The 18,377-nt window shown below is 39.5% G+C and overlaps 1 protein-coding gene across 1 annotated transcript in view; it reads left to right on the top strand.

Moving 5' to 3' along the window:
- Nucleotides 1-13,321: 13,321 nt before the first annotated feature.
- The window catches only part of LOC144780815 (uncharacterized), a 77,275-nt gene continuing 72,219 nt past the window's right edge, over nt 13,322-18,377 (top strand). Inside the window, exon 1 of the mRNA XM_078659322.1 lies at nt 13,322-13,401. Coding sequence (XP_078515448.1) covers nt 13,338-13,401 — 64 coding nt within the window. The 5' untranslated portion in view covers nt 13,322-13,337. The remainder of the gene's footprint in view (nt 13,402-18,377) is intronic.

Raw genomic sequence — 18,377 nt, 5'->3', positions numbered from 1 at the left:
TTCAGAAATCTTTTCTGATAACGAGATTCTTGTTGTCACTGAAATTCATACTTTGGGACAAGTTATTACCAATGATTGTAATGTTGACTCTGAACCTTATATTCCTCCTTTATGTACCATATCAGTAGAGGGCAGGGATATTGAGGTTATGGCAGACTCTGGGTCTCCTTATACTATTATTTCTGATTCTTTTTTTTTTAAGTCTTGGGACAACAAACCTTTACTTCCAAATGACATTCGTGTTTTTGGATTAGGTGGGAAGGAAATTCAAATGTTAGGGTATTTTGTTTCCGACATTATTTTTAGACATAAAACTATTTGTGGAAAAGTTTATGTTGCAGTAGATGGCTTACAAGTACTTGGTTGGAAGCATCAAAGGAAATTTGATATTACTTTGTGTCCAAATGCAAAGAATCAAGTTTGCTTCTTTGAAGATTTGCATGTAAATACTATTGAAAATGCAACTCCCATGTCAGATATTATCACTAAACATTCCAGTATTTTAAAAAAAGAGTTGGGTAAAGTTAAGGGATTTTCACACAAAATTGTACTTAAAAAAAATGCTGTACCTTCTAAACATAAATTAAGGAATGTTCCTTTATCTGTCAGAGGTGAATTATCTGATATGATTAAAAAACTATGTGAGGAAGGTGTAATTGAACCTGTAGATGCCTCTGAATGGGTTTCTCCCATTGTTTTAGTTAAAAAAAAAATGGCGAGATTAGAATGTGCACGGATTTGAGGTCTGTAAATAAACAGATTGTTACAGAATGTTATCCGTTGCCCAAAATACAGGATTTATTAACAAAATTAGATGGGGCAACATTTTTTAGTAGCATAGATTTGAAATCTGCTTACCATCAGGTAGAACTTACAGAAGACTCACGAAACATAACAACTTTTATTACTCCTGATGGCACATTTAGATATATTAGGATGCCATTTGGGCTTTCATCTGCAGCCTCTGTATTTCAGCAATTGATGAATTCTTTATTTAAGGACATTAGTAATGTCATGGCTTTTCAAGATGATATCTTGGTGTTTTCTGATTCGCTTGAACAACACAAAGACATTCTGGATAAAGTTTTGTTTATTTTGAATGAAAGAGGTATGACTATTCGTTTGGATAAATGTAAGTTTTTTGTATCTGAAGTTGAATATTTAGGACACTTGATAAATTCACAAGGTATTTTTCCTAAAAACGACCTACTTGCTTCCATCAAAAATATGGCTGAACCTAAAGATAAGGATCAATTAAAATCGTTCTTAGGTTTGTGTGAATATTATTCGAGATTTGTTCATAAATTTGCAGATATTGTGTTGCCATTGAGATTACTTCTTAAAAAAGGGTGTAAATATATTTGGACTGATGAACATTCTGCGTCGGTTTCTAAGATCAAATCTGCTATAATTGATTGCAAACCCCTGTCTCCTTTTTCTTCTAATGCGTTGAGTGTGATCACGGTGGATGCGAGTGCTACTGGACTTGGTGCAGTTTTGAGTCAAGTAAAAAATGATAAAGAAGTTACTATTGCTTTTGCGTCCAGACCATTGTCAGTAGCTGAAGTGAAATACTCTACCATTGAAAGAGAAGCTCTAGGATGTTCATGGGCTGTTGAGCATTTTAAGACTTACTTATGGGGAAAGTTTTTTAAGATTAGGACTGATCATAAACCTTTAATTTCTTTGTTATCTAACAATGGTGTTGGTAAGGCGTCTTCTAGGTTGGTCCGTATTTTTGCAAAATTATATGAGTACAATTTTGATATTGTTTACATTCCAGGTTCAGAAAATACCAGAGCAGATTGTTTTTCAAGTTTGTTACCAAGTGTCAGTCTTCTTAATCATTCGGAAAGTTTTGATGAGTGTGTTGTAGCATCTGTGGATGATGTTGTTCTTTCCATGTCAGATTTGGTTACGAAAGATGAGTGGTCCAAAGCTATGGCTTTGGATGATCAGCTTAAGTTAGTCTGTGAATATTTGTTGGATTGTTGGCCAGCTGAAAAATTTCTTTCAAAGGACCTTGCTGTGTTTTGGAAAGTTAGAGATGATTTGACTTGTAATGGAGATTTGGTGTTAAAGGGTGATTGTTTTGTTCCACCGATTTCTATTAGACAAAAGATTATTTCTATTGCTCATCTTGGTCATTTAGGACAGTCTAGTACTATTAAAAAGATTAGGGACATTTTTTGGTGGCCTTATATGGATGTTCAAATTGTTCAGTTTATCAAAAAATGTTCGTTATGCGCTAATTCTGATAAAGTTTTAAAACCATTACATTCAAATGTCGTCAAAGTACAGACTCCTAATACTCCATGGAATAAAATTGCAATTGATATTTTAGGTCCATATGAGGGTATCCAAGCTCAAAAAATGTATATTTTTGTAGTTATTGATTACTTTTCAAAATGGGTAGAGTATAAATGGTCCACACAAATTGACTCTATTTCGGTGATAACATTTTTGAAGGAAATATTTAAGAGAGAGGGGCTACCTTTCACTTTAGTTTCTGATAATGGAACTCAATTTACATCACATTTGTTTGATACTTTTCTTAAAAAAAATAACATTAAGCATTGCAAGACTGCTTTATATTCACCTAGCATGAATGGTCTAGTAGAAAGGTTTAATAGAGTTTTGGTTGAGGGTATACAGTTAGCTATTACATCTCATGTTGATGTTAAAAATCACGTGGCAGATTTAGTTTGGTCTTATCTGTGTACTCCACATTCTTCTACAAAATTTTCTCCTTTTCTTCTGTTTAAAGGAAGGAATTCTCAACAAGAAATTTCTATTTCTTGGATTGAAAAGACCAAATCAAATGGTGATATGAGTACCATTTATAAAAAGGCTAAGCAAAATCTTGATGTCTCTAATAATACTGTTCATTCAATGCTTAAATCCAAATTACGTGTTGGTGACAAAGTTAAAATTAAACTGCCTATTTTTGTTAAAAAAGGTCAATCAAAATTTTCGGATATTTTTGAAATTTGTAAAGTTGGGAAAACTTCTGTTCTACTGGATAATGGATCCTGGTGGAATATTTCTAAAATTGCAAAGGTTGATCCATCTATTTTTAGAAATCACTTGTCTATGGATCCTGATTTTTCAAGTGATACTATTTGTGCTAAAAAAAATGTTAGTACTGAGACTATACCTGTTGATACTAATGTTTCTTTACATGATGATAATATTTTACGTTTTTCTAAGAGACAGAAATTTGTACCGAGGAAGTTTGATAATTTTATTTTGTATAAGTAAATACTTCATATTCTTGTTCTCTTTTTGTTTATAAAGGGAGGAGATGTGTAGTATGGTTTATATTAGAATGTTTTGTCATCTGAGAATTCCTCCTGGAATTCTCATGATTCATTCTTTTTAGAATGTATTCTGTACTATGTTCTCTGCTTGCTCTGTGTATCTTTAAAATGTTGTTTGTTATGGTACATCTTGAAAGATCAGTTATGAACAGTTGTTCTGCTGATCTTCAAGAAGGTTGATGCTCCAATAAATACCTCTTCTCTACAATTTGGATTTGTCTGCTTGACCTTCCTTGAGAACCCTTACTACATGAACCTGGGCCATGCCAGTAAGATTGCATGGCTGAATTATGTCAAAACTGTTATGACGGATATAGGGCATCCAGAATATTACACCTCCCCAGAGAAAATGAACTCTATTCCAAGGAAGGAGCTTAAAATAATCTGCTTGACCCATTTAGAGTCACTTAGAGCAGCCCTGGAAATGAATAAAGGTATGGTAGCCCAGCATCAATTGACCCTGATTACGTATGACGTCCAACCGTATCTCTTATGTTGTACCGAGGGATACGAGAGATATGTCTTAACTCGATTCAGGTTTAATTGTTTTCATCGTCTGGTTAGCTACCTGGGGATTAATGATTGGTCTAGAGAACTTTCCCCTTGCCCTTGTGACAATGAGTCACCACAATCCACCATCCACGTGACGCTATTTTGTAAACTCTACGCAAAGGAAAGAGCTAGATGGATTCTACCATTATTAAAGCAGGGGGGCAGGAGGCAATGTAGACCTGCCTTTTTATACTTACAATTCTTAGATAGTTTTTTATCTGTATGCGCCATGACTGGATTCCTGAAAAATATATTGAAAGCCAGGAAAACTGTGATACACACTTTGTGGAAATGTTATGTTCGCTTAAATTAATGTATATATCAAATGTTTTTATTTGTTTTCATGAATTGTACGCTTTTCTGATTTTAATTGACTAAAATCGAATAAAGTTTATTTTGAATTTGAATTTGAACAAGAAGTGTCACTGGAATCGTGTCATTCTGCTCCTCTAGCCTTCTTTGTATAATTTTGGAATCAATTACATTTGCCACAAAGTGCAGATTTTAGCAGAAAAATGTGTTTCCAGCTCGAATGAATTAAAAGATACTGCAAATGCAGCAACATGTGTTGATGCGCAGAGGAAGGCCTTACGCAAAGGTTGACTGGCCACCATTAGTTGCTTTTCCTGTTTTTGGGTGTTAAACTAGCACGAGTGAACTCCAACCTTAACCCAGATGCATAAAACCACGAAATAATGAAGTAATACTACCACAAAATGTGCCACATTACACAGCGCAGTATTCCAATTCTTGCTTAATAATTTAGTCCACCCTACCGCACAATTTGGTCATCCTCTTTTGCATAATTTCAGTGACTCTGTTTATAAGTGCTGCTGCCATCCAGCAGCAACCACCAAAACAAAGTACTGACCATAACCCTATTTGCCAAATCCACCTTTGCAGGTTCCTAATTTTTTTAGCCACTACTTGGATTTTTTGGGAATAAAAACCCATAAAGCCCCTCTGCGCCAAAAGAATGCTAGATATAATGCAATTGATAGAAAAATCTGGTCTATCTGGTGGACATTGAACCATGCAAACCCATTGAAAAAGAAAACAAATTCTTCCCATATTGTGTTTATTTAGTGCTTGCTACCACTCCTCATGGGTAATAAGCGCAATCTCTTTCATACCAGTGCTCAGAGGCAGCCATTAGCTCTCCTTTAAAACAATAGTGAAGGCTCAAACACGTCACCCTCAACAGCGAGAGCCCGCCACCTTGAGGTATGCACCCTAAGATATTGTGAATTACCAGTTACTTCCATCCCTCCTCAAGAAAACATTCTGTGGCAGCAGGAGATGCTGAACCTGTCTTCTTGCAAGAAAATTAATAGGCATATGTACAATGAAATGTCAGAGCGTGGAGATGTGCCAAATTTGGCAGTGCTGCGCTCTGACATTTCCAAAATGCAGGGATACATCGTATTTATAACAATACAGCGCACCCATGTGTTTTCACTAGCGCTAGTGCTACAAATAGCTGCTTAGAGCCAACGCAGGCACCCTTGCACAATAGTGCAAGGGTGCCTGCATTGCAAGGAATGATTGTTTATGTACAGGAAGGTGTCCATTCCTTCACAAACAATTAATAATAGTGATTTGTTACTTCTATGCATGCTGCAGGATCTGGTTCAGGCTGGACTGTTCCCATGAGGACCAGGGTCAAGACTGATTTGCATATGGCTGGGCCTGAACTAGGGTGGTGAAGTGAGCTAAAGAACCATGATGGATTCACCAAGATCTGTCACTGGGGGTGAGTGTATGAAAAGTTTCAACGCTCCGCCCATCATCTCCTTGTGTTCACTTTCTAAAAGTGGATTTTTCCAACACAATTTAAATATCACTTTTACTAAAAGCAGTGTTATTAAATTCTGAGTTCAGAGAGCCTAAACACCATTTCTGTATCGTATACCAATTGAAAGTTACCCATGTAAAATGTTAAAGTTAGCTCCAATGTAAAACTATGGGACAGACAGCCTTGTGAAAAAGGAAATACACAGTATTTCACTACCAGGACACGTAAAACACATCAGTACATGTCCTACCTTTCACATACACTGCACCCTGCCCATGGGGTATCTTGGGCTTACCTGAGGGGTGCCTTACATGTAAGAAAAGGGTAGATTTGGGTCTGGCAAGTGGGTGCACTTGCCAGGTCAAAATCGCAGGTTACAACCGTGCACGCAGACACTGCAGGGGAAGATCTGAGACACCTTTACAGGACAACTCATGTGGTTGGCAGCTCCAGTGCTACAGGCCAACTAGTAGCATTTGATTTACAGGCCCAGGCAGTAAATCATATATGCCGATCATGGATAACCAGTCATAATCACAACTTAGACAGAGAGCATATGCACTCTAGCACTGGTCAGCAGTGGTAAAGTGACCAGAGTCCTGTAGCCAAGAAAAACAGGGTCAGAAAAATAGGAGGCAAAAGGAAAAAAGTTTGGAGATAAACCAGCAAAAAGGACCCGGTCAAACATACGCAAAGATCAGAAGGGAGAAGATGTGGCCTTAAGGCTAGGGCGGTCGATGTCAAATCTGGGGAACTGATTTTGAGTCTCGGAAATGATGCTCAATATCCTGTGATTCTGGGTAAACAACTTAATCTCCCCATGCCTAACAAAAAATGAATGTGTCCTTGTGTAACGCAACTGGTGCTCGTGTAAATCGCTCTGATACCTTCGGGTCAAGTTTGTGTTATATAAAACTCTGGAAAAAACCCATTAATTAGCATATCTCGGTTTGTTGGCTTCAGGATTGCTGTCTAATCACATGAAAGCAGTGATATCAACACACTCTTTGGCATCACCAAACACTCTTTCTAGGCACCAGCATTAAACAGCAGAGAGCGAGAGGGCAGCCAACTTCCTGGAGACCCTTATTGACTACCACCTCGCCTGCATCTGCAAAGGGTGGGAGCCTTTACTGATGTGTGTCTTTTCTCTTAATAGGTTGGATATAAAGTACTTCAATGATGCAACAATGATGTCGCTGGTGGTTTGCAGTAGTCAGAGAAAGCGAATCCAGCACCTATGTTTCTCTTTGCAAAACACTTTCTCTGTGAATGTAATTTAACGTTTCTCATTATTGATCACTATTGATCTTTTAAAAAAAAAAGGTCTGATTTAGAGTTTGGTATACAGGGTACAATGTCCCAAACATGATGTATCCTTGGGACCTCCAAACCCTCAGTGCACCTGCCTCATTTAGAGACGGACAGACCTCAACTTCTCTGCCAGTTGGCAACACCCCAAAGCTATGAGTGTTTGTATATGCATGTGTGCCTGAGCCAGGAAATAAAACTTGAAGGTTAAAATAACAAATGTGTGGTATCTGTAGGAGCAGAAAACAGGAAAGGAAGATAAGGTGAGGCCACCATTAAGTATTAATATGCCCTGGAGACATGGGAAACAACAGGCACTGAAGCAGAAGGTGAGACGTGCAACGGCGGAAAGTGAATGAATAATACACCGAACCAGGATGTTTCTCTGGTGAAAGACAATGTCTAGATCCATGGTTAGTTACAGGTGATCGCACGTTTTACCCACTTTACCTCAATTTTTAAGTCATGGATCTTCATACGGAGCGAGGGAGGGATGGAAGGATGGATGGAAGGATGGATAGATGGACAGATGGATGGATGCATTGTTGGATGGATGGATAGTCATCTGCATAGGTGTGTGCACTGGACTGGATCACTGAAATAATATCGAGGGACAGAATATCGACCATCAAAAATATCGTTGACAAAATATCGACAGTCAAAATATCGAGTTTCTATCTACAAACAGGTAAGTATAAAAATATCGAGTTAAAAATATCGTTTACAAAAATATAGTTGTAAAAAATATCGTATTTACTAAAAACAGTGTTAAATTAAATTAATATTAATAATTAATTACTAAAATATACTTACAATTACTTAAATTAACTTATAATAATTAAATAATTAATGAAAGTTAAATAAATATTTTTTTATTTCATATTTATTAAAACATATATATATATAGTAACAAAATATAATAAATAATACCCAAAAACTGAAAACTGACCCTGAACCCTAAAAATACCCCTTTACCCAAAAACCCAAAACTGACCCTGAACCCTAAAAATACCCCTTTACCCAAAAACTGAAAACTGACCCTAAACCCTAAAAATACCCCTTTACCCAAAAACTGAAAACTGACCCTGAACCCTAAAAATACCCCTTTACCCAAAAACTGAAAACTGACCCTGAACCCTAAAAATACCCTTTACCCAAAAACCCAAAACTGACCCTGAACCCTAAAAATACCCCTTTACCCAAAAACCCAAAACTGACCCTGAACCCTAAAAATAAAAACGAATTTTTTTACTATCTATATTATATACTTACATATTTTCACTTTCTATATTATTTACAGTCGATATTACTTCACTTACCTTAAAAACGATATTTTGGCTGTCTATATTCTGTCCTGTCGATATTTTGTCCAAACTATATTTTGGAGTCGATATTATGTCTGTGCACCCACTGGACTACCACAAGTAAGCTGAGATGTTTTGAACTGCTCTTGAGGCTACTTTTGTTGACTGCAATCATTAGTATCAGCCCTCTCCAAATGCCAAGAGACCCCTACATTCACCTGGAATACTGAGGCCCTCATATGTAAAGAGGAGTGACACTAGAGATGAACAGTGCTTTGGGTCGACCAGGCAGCATTGTGTGCTAGGCAATAAATGCACTCCAGTGCTGTCTGTACTATGAAGACACTGAGCAAAGAAAAAGACAGTCCAAAAGTACTATTCTGAAAAGTCAACACCCTCTTTCACCCTGGGTGCCTCACATTCAGGTAGTTTATCTCTTCCTGTCCCCTGCAAAGAGGCTTCTCATGTAGAACTTTATTACAGAGCTTGTATCCAATCTGTAACTGTTTACTGGATGATTAACAGGTTGGCCTGGACCTGGCCTCTTCAGAAGATATTTGGACCTATATTTTAGGTAGAAGGCCAGATGGCCCCCTTCTTCCTCTTCAAAGGTGTTGTTCCATCATCACTGAGGATGGTTCTAGAGAGACCTCTGCTGAAGAAAGCTTGGTTAGAGGTGGATCAGTAGAAGAGAGGCAGCTCATAAACCCTCAGGACCAGAACATCATCACAATGGTTTTTAATAACCCGAAGTGTAGGAGTCTCAATATATTTGATTATTGAGTGATTATTTATATTTTTGTATTAATTTCGGGCCTAATGTAGTTCCAAGAGGCCATATGTTTTTGGAACCAAACACCTGTGTTGGCAATAATAATTCTGATTTTAATTGTTATTGCGTCTGTCTTTACAAAGGAATGAATCATATTTTAGAAAGATGAATGAACTGTGACTTCTTTTTCCAATACAGTTTGGACAATTAAATAACTGTTGGGTTGAAAGCAAACCAGGAATTCAGGAAGGAAGCAGTATTACAATCACAGCAACTAAAATCAAAATGGAATACAGAAGCAAGTCAGAGTTCAATTAACACTTCAGCATCTGTTCACCAAACAACCAAATCATAATCCAAGGGGCAAGTCAGAGTTCAAGAAAATGTTTAGCAGCTGTTCTCCAAACCCAACCAAATCATTATCCAAGGGGCAAGTCAGAGTTCAGGCAATTGGTCAGCAAACAATACTTAATCGTAATCCAGAGCCTCTTCTTTGTGCTGTCACCAGTGTGCAAAAGTATCTTTGATTGCCAATTATTCCTTCCTGTATATTTTATAATTATGCTCCATCGCCATTAAGGTTCTTGACAAGAAGACGAAGGGTGTACAGCTTGGGTCATCGGATCTCCTTGTGATGGTATGGCTCCCACAGTGAAGAAGGATGCATGCAGTGGCAGAGTTTGTTCAGAGTAGCTGGGGATGGCAGTTGTAATGAAGGCTAGTGTGGATTGAGCGAACACTTCCTGCTGTGCTGCACCCCATACCCCACTAACATGGAATTCCTTTTCTAGTCAAGTATACAATATTGGCTGCCACTGTAAAGAAGGATTTGATGAAGTGTGTATAACACTTAACAAACACTAAGAACCTGGCTTAGAGTTCTCCTAGATATTATGTGCTTTAGATTAGGGTTCTCCAATGTCGGTCCTGGAGAGACGGACCCATGCCAGATTTTAAGCATATCCCCATTTACATAAATGTAGTTATATAAGATCTGGCCTGGATCTGGCCCTCCAGGACTGCCATTGGAAAACCCTGCTTTAAATCATTCTGTCACTCCAGCCACTTTTTGAGATCCATGCAGGTGCCTTTATCTGAAAGGACGAAGCTCAAGTAATGTACTTAATGAACTTCAAAGATGCATTGATCTAGGTTGGCATATAAGGATGGGCTCATAGATGTCTTAATTCTCTTTGTACATGTTGTTGATACACTTTAAGAACTTGAGAGATAATTAGAATGTCATCTAAGTAGATAATAATGAAAGTGTCCAGAATAACTATTTTGTTCACTGAATGGTGAAAAAAGTGGGAGCATTGCACAAGCCAAAAGACATGACCAAATACTTGAAATGACTAATCTAGTATTAAAAGTAGTTTTCCATTTGTCACATACCTTACAAGGATTATAAACTCCCCTAATATTTTCTTTAGTAAAAATCTTGGCAGTGTGGTGTTACTAGGCATGGGTGGCGAACTTCGCTCAGTTCACAGCGTTTTCTGCACTCCACACTCGCAGAGTGCAGAAAACTCTGTTTCGCAAGGTGCAGCAGAGTTTTTTTCCCCGCTCGCGAACGCTAAGTTCGCGAATGGTAAGTTTGTGAGCGGGAGCTGCCGCACAGGTGAAATTTCTACCCGAGCGGCAGGAATACCAGCACAAACTGTAGTTCGTACTGAACTCCGCCACTCGCGGAACTTTGCAGATTTTTTTTGTAACTTTGCAGAGTTCCACATAGCAAAACTCCGTGAACTACGCCCAGGCTTGGTTGTTACTAAAGTGAAATCAATGGTAGCAGATTACGGTTCTTCACTGTGATGTTACTCAGTTCTCTATATTCTACAAATGATTTCAGCTGTTCAATGGATTTTGGGAAGAAACATATTGGAGGAACTGTAGGAAATGTAGAATGCTTTGAAGCCTTTCACTAAGTTTTCCTCTATGTATTTCTTGAAGTGTTTTTCTTTAATGCTCAGAGCATATATCCAACCATGTAAAATCCCAACATTTGGAAACAATTCAATGGCACCGTCATATTCCCTATGAGACGATATGGAATCCGCACCCTGCTCACTGAACACATCTTGAAACTCTGCGTAGGTTTTGGGAATATTACTTTTATCTTTAATTGTGTTTAAATTGGAACATTCAAATAAGGGATGCAGTGGTGAACTCCAATCTTTAGGAAAACAGGATCCTTCGCAATATTATGAAGTGCACTGTACTTCAGATGGTTGCCAATCAATGAACTGCCTGTTTGTGTTGTCATAACAAAGAGGCGCCCAAAATGGTATGACAACTGGGGCTATCAGTGAAATCAAAGCAAATCTTTTTAAAATGCGCTATAACAGTAGCCAATATAAGCTCCAATGTCTCATCACACACTTCTCCAGAAGCAATGGTGTGTAGTCTATTCCTTATTAAATCCTAGGATTTCTTTTCTTTTTATGGAAATATCATGCAGATCAGTTACTTGAAGATCTATACAACTGCTTGCTGATCCCAGATGTAGTAATGCAAACTACTCCCTTGGACTGTTAGGCATCGCTAAGTAACCTTGAGCGAAGCACATGCTTTACTTTCAGCAAACACTTAGAATCACTGGACCTTGGTCTGCTACTTACGGGTGAGAGTTCTTGAATGCCTTCAAATTGGGGCCATTTCCTCCTCACAAAGGGCCTGATTCTTAAAGGCAACTTAAGCTTTGAGTAAGTTTACACTTTTTATTAAATGTAATACTTTTCAGCATTCACAAACTCCGGCAACTCCAGGACTACACATGACCAACGACTGACACTGCGACAACCTCCCTTAAAAAATAATGGAGGCAGAGTCTTCAAATAATGTTAAATGTTATTGCGTTATCAAAAATAGTTAAACATGGTAAATGTGATAAGTAATGTTACCTAATCATTAAATATACCTAATACCTACTTATAACTATTATATTCATTAATAGTTTCATGTCTTTAAGAGAGCATGTATTTGAATAAAGTATTTGTAAAAGATGGGAAGTCTGACTTCTATGTTTGTCACATTCCCACACAGGAGGCAAATGCATCAGATTGTAAATACATGTTTTTGTAATGTGAACAAGGCTAGCAGAAGACGAAACGCATTGTTGTTTGCATCAAACTGCATACAAACCAAAATAAAGCCTCTAAATGACTTCTGGAGAGCAGGTTTATCCTTTGATTGATGGAAAATGTATCTGGATATATATAGATAGATTGCCTACTGGCAGTTGTCAGTAGGTAGTTATGGTTAGACAGAGCATTGGTTTTTTTTTGCTAATAACTTTTGTGCAGTTTGGCGAATCTTTAGAACATTTTCAAACCTAGTTTACTAGTCGCTTCAGCTGCTATCTGGAAAGTTTTGAGGTAAACCATCAAGCAGGGGTTGAGAAAAAAGGCAGGTCCCAAAAGGTGTTTTCCCGATGCAATTTCCCCAGAGCGAATTTAGACACAACTACCGCCCCATCCACTGAACCGAATTACTCCAAATTTGGCGGAAAGCTAGAGCTTTGTCCAGAAAGAGTGCTTTGTGTAATTTGGTGTAGATCAGCTCAGTAGTTCTGGAGTTATTGAAGAAAAAAGATTTATGCATATCTGGAGACACCGATCCATCGTGGTGGATACGCAGATACATGCGCCACTAGCAATGCCGTCATTGTCTAGCCACAACCTGAAAGGAAAGGTATTGATCTCATGGAAGGCAGGAAGTAATTTTCATTCCTGGTAGAGGTTCTCCATGTTTTGATGAACAATCTTCAGTGGTTTGTTTTTTGTGGTCTTGCCTCTTCTGACCACCAGATATGTCTGAATTGTTGTATGGTTTAGAGATGCGCATGTGCAGAGAACCCACATATAATTACTTATTTCATGGCTCCTGAGGGTTTTATTCAAAAATGAAGAGACCCTTCCTTCTTGAGTGGTACCTGGGTGACTGCAGACAGCCTGGCACTCACCGGTAACCCAGATGTGCCCGATGGATCCCAGCACATGGGTAATTTTTTTAATGTTTGTTCATTTGATCTGGAGTTGAAAAACACCACTCCAGCAAACCCTCACACCTGTAGGGCAGCTGGAAAGTTCACATGCCAAATGTAATCCGAGGCTCATGATATATTGGTCGATTTTATTAAACGTGTTAATTGTTGGCATAAAAATGCTGTTTGTTTTGAAGTTCAATGGAACATGACGTCAACGGTGCTATGTGAATCACAGTATAAATAAGAGCCCTGATCATATACAGGGGCTTTCCAAGAGGATAACAAAACTGCCACAATGATGGAATGGAATGTGACATGTGCACTCCTGGTACTCCTGATAGCAACGTCTGCTTCTTCTGGTGAGTAGTGCTATTAAATTGAGTGTCACAACTGCAGGGAGGGAGGGTTTGTTTGCAGGTATCTTAATATCTAATATTTACTATCACAAATGTATGTGTCCAATAAAGAGGGGATAACAATGACAAGTTATTTATTTATGCTTTTTAAATAATGATTTGACTCTTTTATGCACATGCATTCCAATAACAGCCACATACAGTAAAGTAAAATTAGGCTTGGCACTCGCCCTATAGTTTTGAGGATGCTCTTGATTTTGAGTTTATGTCAGTGTCGCTGAATCTCATTTTAGATTGTGGAATGGTGGATTGCCATTAATCCATCTGTTCCATGAGACTGGCTGATGCCAGCGGGGTCGGCATATCAGTGGTGATTTGTTGGCAATCTCAGAAGGAGAAGAAATATAAAAATCTGCATACAATCAGGAGACATATCTTAGTAGTGGTTTGCTGTATTTTCTCGCTGCTATGATGCTCTTGCTAACTTATGAAGCTGTAGCAAAAACCCACTGCAATGTCAAACGTCTTGACTTTTCTGGAGTGAAAAGAGTTTTGCAAAGATTCCCTAATACAACAAAGACTCAGTATGGCAGGAGCAGTGCAAGTTCACATTTTGCAAAGAAGTGAAGAGCAGCACGAGTGTAAGATCTGATTACACACCCAAACATGAAAAGAGTCACCCTGGCAGACAGCAATGTAGCCAGCTCCAACCGCAGCAAATAACTTATCAGCATTGTTAGAGAGTTATGCCCGGCAGCAAAGGAGAACACTATGTCCCCTTCCCAGGAACTCTGCGATTTCCTGGAGGGCTACTTCCACTATAAAGTTTTCACCATCTACAGAAAACTCGAATCCCAACCCACCAACCACTACAACTTCTTCAGACCAACAGATGCCACCCACAACCACCCGTTCATCGCATGGAAACAGCTTACCACACGGAGCACCAAAGCGATCATGAACACCATCCACTCTAAAGCACCCACGGACCCATGCCTCCACCACTTCTTCAATGTTAGAAGCGAGGAAATAAGCAGCAAACTCACCTCCGTTATCAACACTTCCATCACCGCAGCCATTTTCCCCAGTGGATGCAAACTCACAGAGGGCAGACCCCATCTTCAAGAAACCGTCTGCCGACCCCAGCGATCTCAAGTACTACCACTCCTTTCTCTCTGCTTCCTTCCCCGCCAAAGTCCTTGAGAAGGCCATCATCCACCAACTCACCGAACACCTGTAGAGGAGCAACCTGCTAGACACCTCCCAATCTAGGTCCCACACCAACCCCAGAATGGAGACTGCCTTGATCACTGCCACCTCGATTGAGGAGAAACAGAGTCTCTGATCCTCCTCTACCTCCCAGCAGTGTTCAACACTGTATCCCACCTCACCCTCATCAAGAGACTTCACTACATCAGGATCCAGGAATACACCCTCAAATGGCTCATATCCTTCTTCACAGGACAAACCCATACCACCTTTCATCCTAGAACCCAAGAACCTCATCTGCAGAGTACCTCAAGGTTTATCCCTCAGCCCCACCCCACCCTATATTCAACACCTACATGATGACCCTGGCCAACATTGTCAGAATCTATGACCTCAACATTATATCCTATGCAGACGACACCCAGCTAATTCTCTCTGTCCCAGAAGACCCATCCACCACCAGGACAGCCTTCCACAGCTGCATGATTTTTGGGAACAACACTCCCCAGTGGAACGACACCTGGTGGCCCTTTGAACTCGGACCCACACCTAAAGACAATCCCCGCAATCTCAGAATCATCCTGGACAGCAAACTCACCATGAAATGCCAGTCTCCTCCACCTGCTTCCTCAAACCTTCACATGCTCGGAAAGATCTTCAGCTGGCTCCCCATCCTCACCAGGAAAGCCATTCCTCAAACCTAGAGGCTGGGCTACGGCAAAAAGCTTTACATAAGACTTACCACCCAACTCCTGAAGAGACTCCAGATGATACAGAACTCAGCTGCAGAATCCTCCTCAGCCTCCCAAAATGGACCCACATCACTCCCCCATTGACTGCCCAGCCAGTCAAATTGCCAGTACAATATTCTGATAAATGCCTACGAAACCTTCCATAACCAAGTGTCAGCATGCATCAACCACAGCCTGAAATTCCACCATTGCAGCAGACACCCGCGCTCCACCTCTGTCACACTCGCACACACTCCCCGCATCTGCGAAACCCACAGCAGAGGACATTTTATCTCCTACCAGGCTGCCAAGTACTTGAACCTTCCCTTCCACCTCCAAACACCATCCTCTCTCCTGGAATTCATACAACATCTCAAGACCTGGCTTTTTGACTGATCCCACCTAGAGCCTAGCACCTGGATATCCCTGTGGGTGATTAGCCACGCTATACAAATACGAATTGATTGATAGACTCGCACATGGGCAGCAGTTCAAGCTTACTTCACATACACAAAATCCTTACCCAACAGGAGGCATCACAGTGAGGGGGAGGATGACATCAGAGGGAGAGGCGAAGAGAGTAAAGGTGAAGCAGAGAGCTTCAAAGGTAAGGCAGAGAGAGTGGAAGGTAAGACAGAGAGAGTTGAAGGTACGGCGGAGAGAGTCAAGGTAACGCAGATAGAGGAGAAGGTAAGGTGAGAGAGTTGAAGGTAAGGCGGAGAGAGTCAAGGTAAGGCCCTGTAACCTTTGGAATTTTCGGTGAATTTCTAAGCCTTTTTTCAAATTCAATTTCTTAATTTCTTTAAGCGAGGCACTAAGATTTTTGTATTTTCGTTCTATAATTGTAAATTGGCTATTATATTCCTCTCAATTTTTGATTTGGTATGTGTTTATCAGAAAGTACATTATTAACTGGTTTTATTTGTAAGACTTTTTTGAGTCAGCACAACATTGTCGGATTTACTGTAGAGAATCTGTAATCAGTAAATGTATTTCACATACTAAAAATACACTTAAAGACATTTTTTTAATAAAGTTTAAGTCTAAATATGTAGTAAGATATTGTTTTAACTCTTCATCTTGTGATCAATTTAGGAGAAAACCAACTTTACAAAACAAATTATATTTGCGACTACCGACATCGTCGTGATGACATCGGTAGTCGAGAAGAGCGCACGATTTTTGCTCAGTGTACCAATTATATATAGACACATTGCGCATTAGCTCCAGGACAATCCTTAGAGTTACGGTTTGTGCTTTAGAAATGCTTCCACATTGACATACAGTATATTTAACAGTAGAGCTTTATAAGTGTACTTTTCAAACTCATATTTTTGTAGTATCCAGAAAACTCGTAATCAAAGACTATTTTCTGCTTTCTCGGTGGTGCCAGGCGTCGCAATGATATTGGTAGCTGCGGTCACCGCGAATACATCATGAAATGACAAAACAAATGCAGACATTCAATAGCCATCACCTCATTCAAAAATTATAACTGCAAAATGGATTATAACCAAAACACTAAACACATTACTATCTAAATGATTGTATACTAGCATGTACAACTCCCTTAATAACTCTATAAATCAGTCTTTAACTTTTTAAGTGTAATCTATGACTACATGCATCACTGTTTCACTAAGTCTCTCATTCACTGTATAAGTATTTGAGAGGATCTGTGAGATGGTGCATCAGTCTATTAATACTTCTGTAAGAAAAGGTGTGACTGCCTCAGTGTATCCATGAGTTGGTGCATGAGTGTCCCAGTGGGTCTGTTATTGGTTGCGTAAGTCTCTCATTCAATCTATGAGGAGGTGCATTTGTAAGTAAGTATATGACTGTCTGACTTGATCTTCGAGTGGATACATGAGTGACTAAGAGAGTGTCCAAGTAGGTGAGTGAATGGGTGCATGATTGATTGATTGATAGCTTTATTTCGATATGCGTATATCATAAAAGCATTACACAAAAATATATAAAAGACGACATATCAGAAACTCATAGACTGTACATAACATCAATAGTAAAAACAGAATAAATAGATTATTTTTAAAAAAGCATTAAATCGATAAGGACAGTCTTTTAAGACGTATCAACCAGGCCCATTTTAAAAATTTAGACACAGCACAGACAATAGGGGGGGCAGTGTTAGTCAGTAAAATGCATAAAGCCTCAGAATGCTTGCGGATACCCATCTCATTGCAAAGCGGTTTAAGCCAGAAAGATCTTGGGCGCGCATAATCTGGACAATCAAGGAGAAAATGCGCCACAGTTTCACAACAGTCAGAACAGAGGGCACAGAAGCGTGATACCTGCTTTTGCGAGTTCCATCTGGAAAGGAGGTCAGCTAGGGGTAAAGTTCCTAGTCTGAACTTGATGTACAGAGCCCGGTCCATTGGAATGGTGATGATATCCAAAAAGGGTTCAAAGGCTGTGACATCTTTAATCCTTAAATATACTGCGGTGGAATTGCAGTGGTGTTGGTTGCTCATGAGTTTTGTAGACACCCAACCCCAGTATATTTTCTTCAGGATCTCCTTTGGGGGGGCTGAATGAGTAAGCCAACAGTTGTCCAGACCTAGTTCCCCAAGCAGATATTTAATGTCCCTGAGCCACTTAATCATTGACCAGCCAACCGAATGCATTATCTCTGCTAGCCCGTCTGCATAGGATTTTAGTTCCGGGACTCTCCAGAGTCGGGCCCACAGTAGAAGGGGCCGAAGGCGGGCCAGGTCTTTAATTGGTTTACAACCTGCATCCATAAGCATCGGTACAGTCGGGGTACTCATCGGGACTGCCATTAAGTCTTTGATAAATTTGTTCTCTGCTTTAGACAGAGACTCCATGCAGCCCAAACCCCATAACTCTGCTCCATATAGCGATGCAGGTACCGCTCTAGCCTTGTATATATCGATGATTGGTGATACGCAATGTTTCGATGATGTACTGTACTCCTTAAGCAAGGCTCCCCCCACCCTTTTGAGAACCAGTGTCATTTTGGTAGTGTGGGGTACCCAACTCATACTGTCACTCAGCCGA

Source organism: Lissotriton helveticus, chromosome 9 (genome assembly GCF_964261635.1).
Source record: "Lissotriton helveticus chromosome 9, aLisHel1.1, whole genome shotgun sequence".
Lineage (NCBI taxonomy): Eukaryota > Metazoa > Chordata > Amphibia > Caudata > Salamandridae > Lissotriton > Lissotriton helveticus.
The sequence above is the reverse complement of the archived record's forward strand: the minus strand, read 5'-3'. Positions and strand labels throughout refer to the sequence as shown.